The 14,712-nt window shown below is 47.6% G+C and overlaps 1 protein-coding gene across 2 annotated transcripts in view; it reads right to left on the minus strand.

Annotated features, from left to right (window-relative positions):
• Kif5a (kinesin family member 5A) overlaps positions 1-11,600 on the minus strand; it is a 43,107-nt gene extending 31,507 nt beyond the window's left edge. The window contains exon 1 of one of the 2 annotated variants that reach the window (XM_041663715.1): positions 11,196-11,600. In XM_041663715.1, the coding sequence (XP_041519649.1) occupies positions 11,196-11,324 (129 nt within the window). In that variant the 5' untranslated portion in view covers positions 11,325-11,600. The remainder of the gene's footprint in view (positions 1-11,195) is intronic. The other variant, XM_041663723.1, reaches the window with a different exon arrangement.
• Between the last annotated feature and the right edge of the window lie 3,112 nt (positions 11,601-14,712).

Raw genomic sequence — 14,712 nt, forward strand, 5'->3', positions numbered from 1 at the left:
CATAATAAATAAATATTTAAAAAAAAAAAAAGAAAAAGAAGAGCTAGTTAGGAACAAGCCGATGCTATAGGCCAAGCTTTTGTAATTAATACATCATTTTCATGTTGGTTTTTTTTTTTGTAAGCTGCTAGCCCCCCCAAAAAATATGTCTACAAGATATTACAGAAGAACACGTAGTGACAAGAGACAGTAAACACAAATGTTGCTAAACCAAAAGAATAAAAACAGGTGTGTGTGCAGTGCGAAATAAAAACACCAATGCAAAATAAAGACTATAAAAGAATGGTTCAGTAGGGCGGTGGTGGCGGCGCTGTCTTTAATCCCAGCACTCGGGAGGCAGAGTGGATCTTGTGAGTTCGAAGCCAGCCTGTCTACAAAGTGAGTTCCAGGACAGCCAGTGCTATTACACAGAGAAATCCTGTCTCAAAAAAAAAAAAAAACAAAAATGAAAGGAAAAAAAAAAAAGAGAATGGTTTTACTTCTGTAAATATATATGTATATAACATGGAATATGCAGTAGTGGCTGTATGTGTATATAGATCTTGCATAGAAAACCATACTAATAGTTATTCTCGGTCAGTATGGGTTTTATTTCACGTGATAGTTTGAGGGGTACAGGACTTTGCACTATAGCCCAGGCTAACCAACATTCATGGCAACCCCCCCGACTCAATCTCCAGAGGGCTGGGGTTGCAGGCTGTAGCCCAGGTTAGCCAGCATTCATGGCAAGCCCCCTGGCTCAGTCTCCAAAGGGCTGGGGTTGCAGGCTGTAGCCCAGGCTAGCTAGCATTCATGGCAAGTCCCCTGGCTCAGTCTCCAAAGGGCTGGGGTTGCAGGTGGGAGCTACTGTGCAACACTGATTTTAAGGTCTGGTTTTTGTTGTTGCTGTTTTGTTTTATAACTTAAAACTTCTGCAGTTGTACAGGGCGGTAGTGGCACACACCTTTAAGCCCAGCAATTGGGAGGCAGAGGCGGGTGGATACATAGTGAGACCCTGTCTGAACAACAACAACAAAAACTTCTTCCAAAATAAGAGGGGTTTTTGTTTTGGTTTGGTTTTGGTTTTTGAGACAGGGTTTCTTTGTATAGCCCTGGCTGTCCTAGAACTCACTCTGTAGACCAGGCTGGCCTCAAACTCACAGAGATCCACCTGCCTCTGCATCCTGAGTGCTGGGACTACAGGCATGTTGCACCACCACCACCTGGCTAATAAGACCTCTTTTTAAAACCAAAAAATCTAATGCTTTTTGTTGTTTTTATTTATTTTTTCTTCATTTTACATTCCAACCACAGTTCTCCCTCTCACCCCTCCCCCAACCCCCTTCACCTCTCCTCCAGCCTACCCCCCATCCACTCCTCCCAATGGGTAAGGGCTCCCATGGGGAATCAACAAAGTCTGGCACATTAAGTTGGGGCCAAGCCCCTCCCTCCTGTGTTAAGGCTGAGCAAGGTGTCCCACCATAGGGAATGGGCTCCAACATTCATGCCCCAGTAATAGATCTTGGTCCTATTGCTAGGGGCCCTATTTGTAGTTTTTGAGACAGTCACTATGTAGACCAGGCTAACTTGGAACTCATTATGTAGACCAGGCTGGCCCTGAACTCATAGATCCTCCTGCCTCTGCCTCCGTACTGCTGAGGTTAAAGGTGTGAGACAACACACCCAGCCCAGAAAATCTGAAGTTTTTTTTTAAATATTTATTTATTTATTATGTATACAATATTCTGTCTGTGTGTATGTCTGCAGGCCAGAAGAGGGCACCAGACCTCATTACAGATGGTTGTGAGCCACCATGTGGTTGCTGGGAATTGAACTCAGGACCTTTGGAAGAGCAGGCAATGCTCTTAACCACTGAGCCATCTCTCCAGCCCTGAAGTTTTTAAATAAACAGATTAATATCCTTATTTTCAACACGATAGAGGTATCAGCACACAGGAGAGAGGTCTCCTAGAATGACCCCAGATAACAACTTACGCAGTTGCTTACATGTTGAATGAAATGAATTTTACATGCTGATAGGGAAAAATTTCCAAGGCTCAATGGTAATTTTTTCAAAAGCCACCACCATACAAAATAGTATGTATACTATGCTAACATATGCACAAAAATGTCTGTGTGCTGGCTAGTTTAATATCAACTTGATATAAGCTACAAGTCATCTGAGAGGAGCAAGCCTCCATGGAGAAAATGCCTCCATAAGATCCAACTGTAGGGAAGCCTCTGGGGCAGTTTTTATATTAGTGGTTGTTGAGAAAGGAAGGGCCCAGCCCACTGTGAGTGGTACCACCCCTGGGCTGGTGGTCCCGAGCTCTATAAGAAAGCAGGTTGAGCAAGCCAAAGGGAAAAACCAGTAACCAGCATCCCTCCCTGGCCTCCGCATCAGCTCCCGCCTCCAGGTCCCTGCCCTGACTTCCTCCCGTGATGGATAGCAGTGTGACAGTGTAAGCCAAATCCTGCCCTCCTCATCTTGCTTTTGGTCATGGTGTTTCGTCACAGCAATAGAAACCCTGACTAGGACAGCAGGTATGTACATATGTGCTTCACTGGAAATGTATATAATGTGTACCTGGACATATGTACTTGAGACTAAGTGAATACAATGTCTGCAGTACTTGGTTGTCAGTGTATATAAAGCTTTTGAAAGTGTCCATGGAAACTGGCAGTGGTGTGTTTCTGAAAGAAGAAGGCTACAGTAGAGAAGTAATAAACTTGCCTTGAATAAACTAACAAACAAATAAGAAAAATAAAAATGAAAGCAATTGTAAAATGATAAAAAGTTATGTAAATTAAAGTATCTGGTGGGCCGTTGAGTGTAGCTCAGCAGTGGAGTGCAAGTTTAACATGTGCAAGGCCCGGGACTTAATTTCTAGCACCTTCCAAAAATATACGAATGCATATAGAGAGAGCTTATGATATAATTTATTAAAATCTATATATACATATGCCAAGAAGGAATGGAATCCTGGGCAGAGTGGGCCATGCCTTCAACCTCAGACCTCCTGGAAGCTGCAGCAGAAGAATCACTGTGAGCCTGAAGTCAGCCTAGCATGAAGGAGACCCTGTCTCAAAGTGGGGCGGGGAAACAACAGGAGACTCATTAGGTAAAGGCACGCACACTAAGTGTGAACATCTGAGTTTGATTCCTGGAACTCACAGCGTAGATGAGGACTGATTCCTGACCTCCTGGGTGCTGTGGCACACAACACATGCCTACACACACACACACACACACACACACACAGAATAAAGTTAAAACTGTAACTTAAGCCGGGCGGTGGTGGCGCACGCCTTTAATCCCAGCACTCGGGAGGCAGAGGCAGGCGGATCTCTGTGTGTTCGAGGCCAGTCTGGTCTACAAGAGTTAGTGCCAGGACAGGCTCCAAAGCTACAGAGAAACCCTGTCTTGAAAAACTAAACAAAACAAAACAAAACAAAACAAAAAACCTGTAACTTAAATGCTTTTAAAGAACTTAAAGGTTAAACAAAATCCTAAAACCAAGTGAGCTCCATGACAGGCCCCAAAGCTACAGAGAAACCCTGTCTTGGGGAAAACAAAATCAAAACAAACAAACAAACAAAAACAACAAAAACAAAAACAAAATGAGAAGCAAACCAAAGAACAGCAACAGCAAAAAGAGAAACAAACATCAAATAACTATTCTTTTTTAGAATGGTAAAACAAGGTTGATTTTGGCACCTTCTGTGTGCTCTTCTTTGTAACTTTGCTAAGAGTTAAAGTGTATTAGATTTGCAATTATATAGTTTCCAATGTTATTAAGGAAGAATGCACCCTAATTCTTTTTTTCTTTTTCTTTTGTTTTTGCTTGTTTTTTTTTTTTTTTTTTTTTTTTTTTGTTTGTTTGTTTTGTTTTGAGACAGGGTTTCTCTGTGGTTTTGGAGCCTGTCCTGGAACTCATTCTGTAGACCAGGCTGGCCTCGAACTCATAGAGATCCGCCTGCCTCTGCCTCCCGAGTGCTGGGATTAAAGGTATGCGCCACCACCACCCGGCTCTTCTTTAATTCTTTTTTTTTAAATATTTATTTATTTATTATGTATAAAATATTCTGTCTGTGTGTATGCCTGCTGGCCAGAAAAGGACACCAGACCCCATTACAGATGGTTGTGAGCCACCATGTGGTTGCTGGGAACTGAACTCAGGACCTTTGGTAGAGCAGGCAATGCTCTTACCCTCTGAGCCATCTCTCCAGCCCCTCTTCTTTAATTCTTTAGCTGTAATGCACAGCCATGTTTCTCCTACCCAGTGGCCAGAAACAGAATCAAAGCATGTCTATCTCAGACCAATGTTTTTCACCAACGATCTCTAGCCATGCTGCCTAGAGCCAGGCACCCAGCTAAAGGGCGTTAAATATAACAATACAGCCAGCCTGGCCCCTCCCATCCTCCCTTCTCCCCGGGGGAACACGGGTACCAACACACTCAAATCTACACCCACTCGGTTCAAAACATTCCTGGTGGTTGATTCCAGAAAGCACTGGATGTGTAAAATGGAGGGCGCTCTCCAAGTGCTGAAGCTAAGGGGTGCCTGGGAACCCAGGCAGGAAAGAAGCAATGGAGTACAGAGGGAAGAAGGATGGGGCTCTTGTGTCTGTGAGGGTAAAAGATAATCAGCAGCTAAGAAATGGGTGCTTTTGCCATTCTGCGATGGGCCATGACATATATTATGATTTCATTTCTTCCTAACTCTTGTCTGGGCCCACAACTCCATGACAATTTCAAGCTCATTTTTTGTTGTTTTGGGTTTTTTTCTTTCTTTCTTTCTTTCTTTCTTTCTTTTGATTTTCGAGACAGGGTTTCTCCGTAGCTTTTGGTTCCTGTCCTGGAACTAGCTCTTCTAGACCAGGCTGGCCTCGAACTCACAGAGATCTGCCTGCCTGTGCCTCCTGAGTGTTGGGATTAAAGACGTGCGCCACCACCGCCTGGCTTGTTTTGGGGTTTTCTGTTTTGTATGCAGCCCAGTAGCTCCACATAGCCTGAAACTGTCAATCTTCCTGAATGCATCTTCTAAGTGCTTATCTTAAGGTTTTCATCAGATACCTGTGGTGGTAACATCTGTAATCTCAGAACTTAGTCAAGCAAGGAGGGGATCACCAAAAGTTTGAGGTCAATTGGGCTACATATCATTTTCGTTTTGTTTTGTTGTATGTAGTGGGGGTTTGTTTTGTTTTTTATTTTGTTCTAAGGCAGGGTTTCACTGTGTAGCTCTGACTGTTCTGGAACCCACAGAGCACTGTCTCCTAAATGCTGGGATTAGAGTGTGCACCATACCCTACCCTGTAGTGCGGAATAAGAGATCTTTATCGGAAAGTAAGAAAATCAGCACAGAGCTAGTAAAAGCCCCTTGTTCATTTTTGACAGGACCTTGCTAGGTAGCCCAGGCTAGCCTGGGACTCACAGTCCTTATGGCCTCCAATCATCCAAGTGCTATAAATATAACCATGGCAACCATGTCCCTGCTAGAAAATCTCACTTCTGATAGCCACTGTTGTCTCTGCCTGGGCCACCCCAGTTGCATATCACTACCCTGATCTAGAATTCCCCCAGAACAATATCCCCTCCAAATCCCCAATTCCAAAGAGAGTCTCTGGAACACAAGCTACTTTTTATTTTTGTTGGATAAATAGATATTGAGGAGAAGTAAACATTAGAGGTTTAGTGGTTTAGAGAAAACCATCCATAAGAGAGCAAAGTGCTTAGCCCTTCCAAATTTCACTTGTGCAGGGACAAAGTACATAAAAATGACATCTTTTACTTGTTTTTTATTGTAGTTTTTGTTTTTCAAGACAGAGTTTCTCTGTGTAGCCCTGGGTGTCCTGGAACTTGCTCTGTAGACCAGGCTGGACTCAAACTCACAGAGATCTGCCTGCCTCTGCTCCCAAGTGCTGGGATTAAAGGTGTGTATCACCACTTTAAAAATATTATGTGTGTGATTGTGTGTTTACATGTATGTATTTATGTGTTCTTGTGCATGCCTAGTGCGTGTGGAGACCAGAAGAGGGCAGCTGATTCCCTGGAACTGGAACCAGTGCTCTTAATCTCTGAGCCATCTCTCCAGTAATCCCTTACCCATTTTTTTTTTTTTTTTTTTTTTTTGGTTTTTCGAGACAGGGTTTCTCTGTGGTTTTGGAGCCTGTCCTGGAACTAGCTCTTGTAGACCAGGCTGGTCTTGAACTCACAGAGATCCGCCTGCCTCTGCCTCCCGAGTGCTGGGATTAAAGGCGTGCGCCACCACCGCCCGGCCCCCATTTTTTTTTTTTTTAAGGCATGATCTCTCTGTGGAGTCTAAGCTGGTCTCAAATTTTCAATCCTTCTGCCTCAGCCTCTTGAGTACTAGGATTTACAGGGTGTGTACCACAGGGTGTGTACAGCTAACTTTCAATGTTATCAGGAGTTTATTTGGGGCCTAGGGGAACACACCCATAATCCCACTCAAGAGGCTAAGGCATGAAGGTTACTCTCAAATTTGAACTTGAGCCACCCTGGACTACACAGTGAGTTATAAACCTGCCCGGGACACAGAGCAAAAACCTATCTCAAAAAAATAACAAACAGGAGCTGGTGAGATGGCTCAGTGGATAAAGGCATCTGCCGCCCAGTTTGAGTTCCATTGGTGGGACTCTCTTGGTGGAAGGAGAAAGCTGATTCCTGCAGACTGTCCTTTGACCTGCGCTGGCGTGCCCTGGCATGTGTGCCCCACCCCACAAATAAATAAAAGTATATTTAAAATAAGATAGAAACAGAGGCTGGGAGGTGATGCAGTAAGATCCCTTGCTGTGCATGCATGAGGACCTGAGTTCATATCTCCAGCACCCACAGAAAACCTGGCCCGGGGCTGTGTGTATCTGTGACCTTAGTACTGGGAGGCAGAAACAGGTAGATCCCAGGGCACCACTGGCCACCAGCCTAGTCACGATGGTGAGCTTCAGGTGAAGAGACTGTCTCAATGGGAACAGGTGGCCAGCAACAGAGGAAGACACAGACATCCTCCTTTGGCCTCTGCAGATGGATAAATGTGCAAGCTCACTCTCACACACATATTTTCACACACACACACATGCATACACCACATATACTCCCCAAATAAAAATAAAAACATAAAACACTGGCTATGATAATCCTACGAGGTAAGTGTGTTTATCCTCGCTTTATAAATGAGGAGGCTCAGAGAGGTCTCGTTGTTTTCCCACAGCCACACAGCTATGAAACAGTGAGCATGGTTTCCAACCCTCGCGGTTCTGACTGCAATCCCACACTGAAAGTGACCAAGGAACCACAAACACCAGCCCTGCCCCACATCCCAGCCTTCTCTTGGCTTTGCCCTTGCTGCCTCATGCCCTCCCGGATCTGTATTTCTCCAAGTATTTTAAGTAGAACTAAAGCTTTTCATCACCTCCTTGTCTAACCTCTACCCCACTTCAGAAGTGTTCTCTCCCAAATCTTTTCAGAGGTCCTTTTCTACCCTCTCCTCCGGGTAGCTTCACACCCAGATAATGCCAAAGCCTCCGAAACTGAATGACCTGCTCCATTAGAAGCATTCCTGCAGAAGTCTCTGCTCCTCTGAGCTGCTCTTTCCCAGACTTGTAAACTCCACACTCTTCCTTGCCTTCCCCAGAGGCTCTCCCTGGAAAGCCCACAGCCAGGGCTCCGTGCTGTCTTTGAACCCACTCTGAGCTTCCCTTCATCGGCTGGCACAGGAGAGGCCTCAGCACCTAACAATGTTTTCTATAACATGTGCTGCTTGATGCTAATGGGGAGATAAGATTAGGGGCTCCAAGACCTGCTCAGTTGTCAAGAAAGCCTTTCATCGAACCCAAACTTCAAGCACCAGGCCCTATTCTGTGGTGACACCCCTGGGTATTGTTACCATGGCAATGTTTGAGAGACACTAGCCACAGCGAACATTTCCTCAGCTCTCCATTTTCCTTCGTGGCTCTCCCCTCAAAGCTAAAGAGATCCTTGCTTTCCCTTCAGAGATCACAGGACCCTCAGAGTCACGATGGTGGCACATGGCAGCAATCCCAGCATTCAGGTGGCCGAGACAGGATACAGAGTCTGGGTCCAGACTGGAATACCTGGAGTTCCCAACTATCCTGAGATACATAGGAAGGCCTGTCTCAAAAACAAAACAAAACAGAACTGGGCCAGGGAGATGGTCCAGAGGGTGACGGTGCTGCCAAGCCTGGTGTAGTTCAACCCCCAGGATCTCCATGGGGGGGAGGGGAGACTCCTGAAAGTTGCCCTCTGCCCCTCACATGTGTGTTGATGCCACCACCCACATCGTACTCACAAAATAAATAAAGTCATATAACACCAACAACAAAATACAAGCCAAGTGGTGGTGGCGCACACCTTTAATCCCAGCACTCGGGAGGCAGAGGCAGGCAGATCTCTGAGTTTGAGGCCAGCCTAGTCTATAGAGTGAGTTCCAGAACAGCCAGGGCTACACAGAGAAACCCTGTCTCAAGACAAACAAACAAACAAAAACAAAACAGAAGACAATTTGCTTAACTTTTGGGAGGCCTGAGTTGGACAGTTGAAAAGGAGAAAGAGAGAGAGATTGTGCTTGAAATTGATTGATTCCTTGCCGTCACCCCTCCCCCACATCTGGCACAGATGCAGTGGCCCAGGCTGGAACAAAGAAGAAAAGCCAGAGAGACACCTAAATGAGTTCAGTGAGAAAAGTCAGACTGGATTCGAGCGTAAAAAGAGCAAAACAAGATGGAATACCACACGTACGTAGGCCGTGCCCCAGGCAGCCTTTTACTATGACTCAGGCCGCTGACTTTGTCAAATCCCACCCCCTAGGAACCTGAGAGAAGTCAGAGAGAGGGGCAAAGACAAGACCTACAGAACCGTTGCTGCTCTACCCTCTGCCAGCCTAGGCAGCCCGGGCGCAGGAGGGCCTCTGAAGGCCAGAGCAAGTTGCAGTGCTGAGCAGAGAAGGGAGAGCCACCACGGGAGGAGAGGGAGCCAGGCTGCTGGCTCTAGTGGGTGATCCTTTCCCACTCCACCCAGCCTGCTTTCCCTCACCTTCCCAGACGTTCTGAAGTCGCTTCTCCACTGGTCATCAGGCAGAGCCCCCCACACTGGCTCCCAAAGGGAGCCAGAAGAGAAAACAAGAGGCAGAAGTTGCCATTGCCGTACAGGAACTGTCAAGACCCTCCTCACAAGCATCTCCCTCTGAAGCCATCCTTCGGCAGAGTGAAGAATGGTGGCCCATAGGGCAAGCAGCTCGGACAAAATGGTCCCCTGGAAGACTTACATCTTGAGTAAGAGATTGACAGGAGGGCTTGGGTAAGGAACAATTCAGGAGACAAAGGTATAGCCCTACCAGTATGAACCGGAAAGGTAAGAGGAGACCAACTACGGAGCTGAGATAGAATCTGCAAACCAGGGGGACATGGACTTCTTTTTATCCCCCATCCCCACCCCTGGTGTCTCTTCTGTTTAGCTGGACTAAATGGTCAGATGATTCCCTCACCCTTCCTCCCAACATCACAGACCAGGACCCATCCCACACACCAGGATGGCCTACAGAGCCTAGGGAGCCCATCTTTGTATAGTGGATAAGGCTAATGAAGTTAGCTTTAAAGTAGGTACCCTTAGTGCCTTTGCTCCCCATGACCACCCCTTCTGTTTTTCAGTCTTTACAGCTTAAAAGGACCTCAAAGTGCAAATCCCCTCACTTAAAGACTGACAGTCAGGATACTCAGAGAGAGAGGGGTCCCCAGGGCTGATCAGGGATTTCTTGTAATCTGACCACGCTGACCAAACAGCAAAGCCTAGGTCCTTAAGGCAAACAGGGGTGCTCTCCGTGGGGCAGAAGCGTTGAGCTGAGTTCACTGTGTGAGAATATGACAGGCTAGGGTAGGAGTCTGGGGCTTTCTTGGGGACATGCTTACAAAAGGTTCTGCTCCCCAACTCGAAGGTCCAGGTTGTTGCCTTTCTCCTTGCTTTATGCCAAGCACCGTGGACGAAGACACGGGAGAATCACCCTGACCTTGAAGATTGCCCTCATAGATGCCCCTCCCTTCCAAACCTGGCAATGGTTTCTTGGCTTAGTACCCCCAAAACCCTGCAGAACTCAACCCTTCACAGCCCGAAGTCCCTTTAGGCCATCACAGATAACGGTCTGGAACAGAAATCGGGGGAGGGGGGGGCAAGGGGGACACAAAGGAAAATCATGTGCATTTTGGAGTCCCAGACCTGAGTCCAGTTCTATAGACTGAACAGATCTATGGATTCTCAGCATGACCTTGAGAAAGTCATTCAACTTCCTTGGGCCTCAATCTCCTAATCTGTAAAATGGAAATATGCACACGACTCCAGACTGTAGTTTTTGGAATTCAGCAGTAAACAGACTACCAAGGACACGATACACATTAATGTTCCTGAAGATCTCCACCGGGAAGGGCTTCCATGATGAGGTGGTGGTCAACCACTACACTCCATGAGATTTTCAAGATTAGATGGATAAGCAAGTATGAAGGAACTCGGGGCTTGGGCATTTTGACTTGGGAGGGTACAGGGAGTTTGAAATTCTCTTGATACTATACTTGGGATAGAAAGGCAGACGCGTCCTTACGGTTCTGGAGGCTACCTCCTCAATTGGGTGTGGCATCCATCGATGTATTTCTTTCCCAGAAACCCTTCATCAGACCTGTACTCCCTCCCCCGCCCAAGTCCAGGCAGCAACTACTTCAGGGATGATGAAGGGCTAGCCGGTCCTAGAACCCATTCCCATTCCTTCCTCCATAGGGACCCTAGACTTCCCAGTTCTGATCTAGCCCATCTACTAATCTTTCCCTCCCTTCGTGGAGGTTGGGGCAGAGATGCAAGCCAATAACAAAGAGAAAACGCGCTTTCTCGGGGGAGGGGGCATCCCCAAAGCAGGGAACTGGCTCTAAGGGGTGGTAACATTTCAAGAGAGTGGCAAAGACAAGTTGGGGCTCCCGATGACGATGAAGGAGCCCCCTCCCACTCTGCAGAGACTTGGCTGCAGGCCTAGGCAGGCCACACCCAGCCATCCTGATGCAGGGGAGAGGAGGGGCTGCGGCGGATGGAGGGTGAGTAACCCGGAGCAGCTGCAGAATGACAGGCGTAGGGGCTAAGTCTAAAGGTGAAAAGATGTTTGCATCCCGCCCCTCCTCTGATTTCCTTTGGATGCAGCACTCACCCCAATAATGACGCTGTCGTCCCCTTGAAAAATGGGGATGAACTTGTCCCCCCGCAGAATCTCCGCCTGATTCAGGGGCCGAAATCGGCAAAGCACCTTGATGCTGCATTCGTTGTTGGTCTCCGCCATGGTGGTCGCCGACGAGGGAGGGGCTGGGGCAAGTCTTCGGCTGCACGGGGTAGTGTGTGCTCCGAAGGAAGGGAGCGCTGAGCTGGGGTCAAGGCGGAGGACAGGTGATCTGTCGCTGGGGCCAAGGAAGCAGCTGGGACGCCCGGGCGAAGGCGCGCTTTCGGTCTCCTGCGGCACTGGATGCGGCGACCTGGGCGTCTGGTCCTCTCTCCGCGCCGTGCCTCTCCGCCCCTCGCGCTGCAGCCGCGCTGCGGGCCTGGGCGGGGCGCGCAGGAGCAGCGAGGGCGGGGTTTCCTTCGCAGGGGGTGAACCACACTGGACAGCGACCACCCAAAGGTGGAGTTTGGCTCACCTGGCTCTTCGATCCTAAGACTCGGGGATAACCACGTACTCACCCCTTCCCCTCACAACTCACTCCGCTACAGTAGACCCGTTTGTTCCTTCTCTGACTCCACCTACTGGAATCGTTAAGGGGACTAAGGTGGGCCTGTGGCTTGCCTGGGGAAGAGCACCAATAGGCCTTTCATTCCTTTATTCCAGAGCATACCCCAAATGCTTTACAACCCTTTTTTCATATTTAAATCACACTTGTCATTCTGCTACCACCCATCCCCCCCCAGTTTCTTTCTGCTGCCCAGAGGTACTCATGACCCAGTTGGCCTTCCTGGATGTGTGCCTATGGTAGTGGAGTCCAGGTCCCATGCCTTGGAGAAGTGGCTGGAAGGCCTAACTTACTCCCCTCCTTTTTTCACAGAAAGTACTACCGTCTGGTGATAGTCAGGTCCCCAAACAGAGTGAAGCCAAACTAGCTTCTGGGTCATCAGCATTCACAGGGATGGAGTCCTCAATGATGCCACTGAAGTTGGGGCTAGGGTACAGACAGGCAGGAGTAGCTTTTGCAAGAGAAAGGGAGCCTAAAAGCCTGAGGAAAGGGTGATGATAAGAACAAAGACCAGAGGTACTGTGTGAGGATATTCCAGGGCAAACAGCTATATTTGGGTTTCAGACAGGCTTAGATATCTGTGTGCATTTACTGTCCTCGTTCCCTTTGGATAGAGTCCCAACACCCCAGCTCCTTTCTCAAGGCATTCTTTCCTTCTCCCAGTTTCCTGGTCAGAAGAAAAGAAAAGAAAAGAAAACCCAGGGAGTTCTTGTCCTTCCTCCCCTTGGGTCAGGCTCCCACTGCAGCCCCTGAGCAGAAACATCCAGAGCTGACCAAATTGATTTTGCTCAATGTCACAGCCTCTGCTAGCCAACAGAGAACTAGGCTGCAGGACTTGAGGTTTTAGCCAAGAGGAGGAGCAGGGTGATGGGAGAAGGCAGGAGCGGGTGGAGGCCTCTGCTCAGAAATTGACCAGGGTCTAGGTCAGTTAGGCACTATGGGGCAAGGGTGAGATAACGGTGACTTAGACAAACAAGCCCTCATCCTCCAGGAACCCACTGAGCCAGGCCTCTGCCACTCATCCACCTTGACTCTTAAGGGGACTGAAGGAAAGGAGTCGGAAGCTGCACACGAGAGTTCGGGGTCCTGGCGACAGAGGCTGAGGCTCAGACACAAGCCAGGAATGAGAACGACAATGAGTATCTAACTCAGGAGCTCTACAGGCAGCTGTCTGGCACTATTTCTGAGGACTGTAGCATCTTGCAAGCTCAGGAAATATACCGACATCCTGCCTCTAGAAGCAAAAAAGTGGCTTCCTTAGTGAAATGGCTTCAAAATGCCAGTCCATAGAAGGGTCACTGATCAGAGATGAAAGTTCAGTGGATACATGCGTGCGTGCGTGTGTGTGCGCACACAAACACACACACACCACACACACACACCCATACCCACACACACACACACCACACACACACACCACACACACACACACCACACACACACACCACACTCACACACACACACCACACTCACACACACACTCACACACACACACACACACACACCACACACACACACACCACACTCACACACACACACACCACACTCACACACACACACACACCACACACACACCACACTCACACACACACACCACACTCACACACCCACACCACACACCCACACCCACACACACCACACCCACACACACACACCACACACACACACACACACCACACACACACACACACCACACACACACACACACACGATAAGTTCTTATACAGCTGCACCAGTCGTTCTTCAAAGAACTTTTCCTTTAATTGTTGAGATGGGGTGGGAGGGGTTCCTCTATGTAGCTCAGGCTAGCCTAAAGCTTGGTGTGTAGTTCAGACTGTCTTGCACTCTTCGTGCCTCAACCTCCCACAGCTGCCCACTGCTGGGAGTATATGTGGGCGCCACCATGTCTGGCTTGAGAACCTCTTCTATCCTGTGTTTGTCTTTTTATGTCTTTACTAGATAGCGATAGCACGTCGGCGGCTTTGTACTTGTTTTTCTCCTCCTCCTCTTCTGTCATTTCGAGACAGGGTTTCTCTACATAGCTCTGATTCTCCTGGAACTCGCTCTTTATATTTAGAGATCTGCCTGTCTCTGCCTCCCGAGGGCCAAGATTAAAGATGTGCCCCACTACGCCTGACCTTCTCACCTGTTTTAATAACGGCTTAGCAGGCAAAGGGGCTCACCAGCAACCCATGACCTGAGTTTGATCCCCAGGACCCCCAGGGTGGAAAAAGAAAACAGACAAACAACAGTTGTTCTCTGACCTCCAAACTCATGCAAAGACACCTGCACACCGTGCACGTGCACACAAACACACGCACACACACACATACATACACACACACAAATAAATTCGATAAATTAAATTAGGGGTCCTATTGTCATGTATTTATTTGGCAAAGGAAAAGAGTTTCCTTTATGTCTGTTCTCCAGAAAGGTTTGTTCTTAGCCTGGACACAAAGTTACTGTGTGCAAGGTCCTGAGTTCAATACCCAGCATTGAAAAGGGAGTTCCAGGCCACCCTGGGCTACACAGTTCAAGACCCTGCGTGAACTTCCTCCTGTTTACGGGGACTATTAATGAAGCGATGACCACCATGGAGTGTTCAGTCAGTCTCGGAGCCATTTTGAAAACAAAACAAAAATCCATAAATAGTAGACCCAGATAAATTTGAATTTCAGATTATTATATGCATATCACAAGTAGAATAAGATGCATGCTTTTATATTAAAAATCGCTACCTATTTACCTGAAATTCATTTTTTAAAAACAGTTATTATTACTATGTATTTTATGTATATGGATGTTTTGCCTTCATGTATGTCTGTGTACCAAGTGTGTGGCTGGTGTGCTCAGATGTCAGAAGAGGGCACTGGATCACTTGGAACTGGAGTTATAAATGGTTGTGAGTTATCATGTGGGTGCTGGGAATCGAACCCGGGTCCT

Source organism: Microtus oregoni, unplaced genomic scaffold (assembly GCF_018167655.1).
Source record: "Microtus oregoni isolate MIOR12 unplaced genomic scaffold, Mior012 000001F_ref0000356, whole genome shotgun sequence".
Lineage (NCBI taxonomy): Eukaryota > Metazoa > Chordata > Mammalia > Rodentia > Cricetidae > Microtus > Microtus oregoni.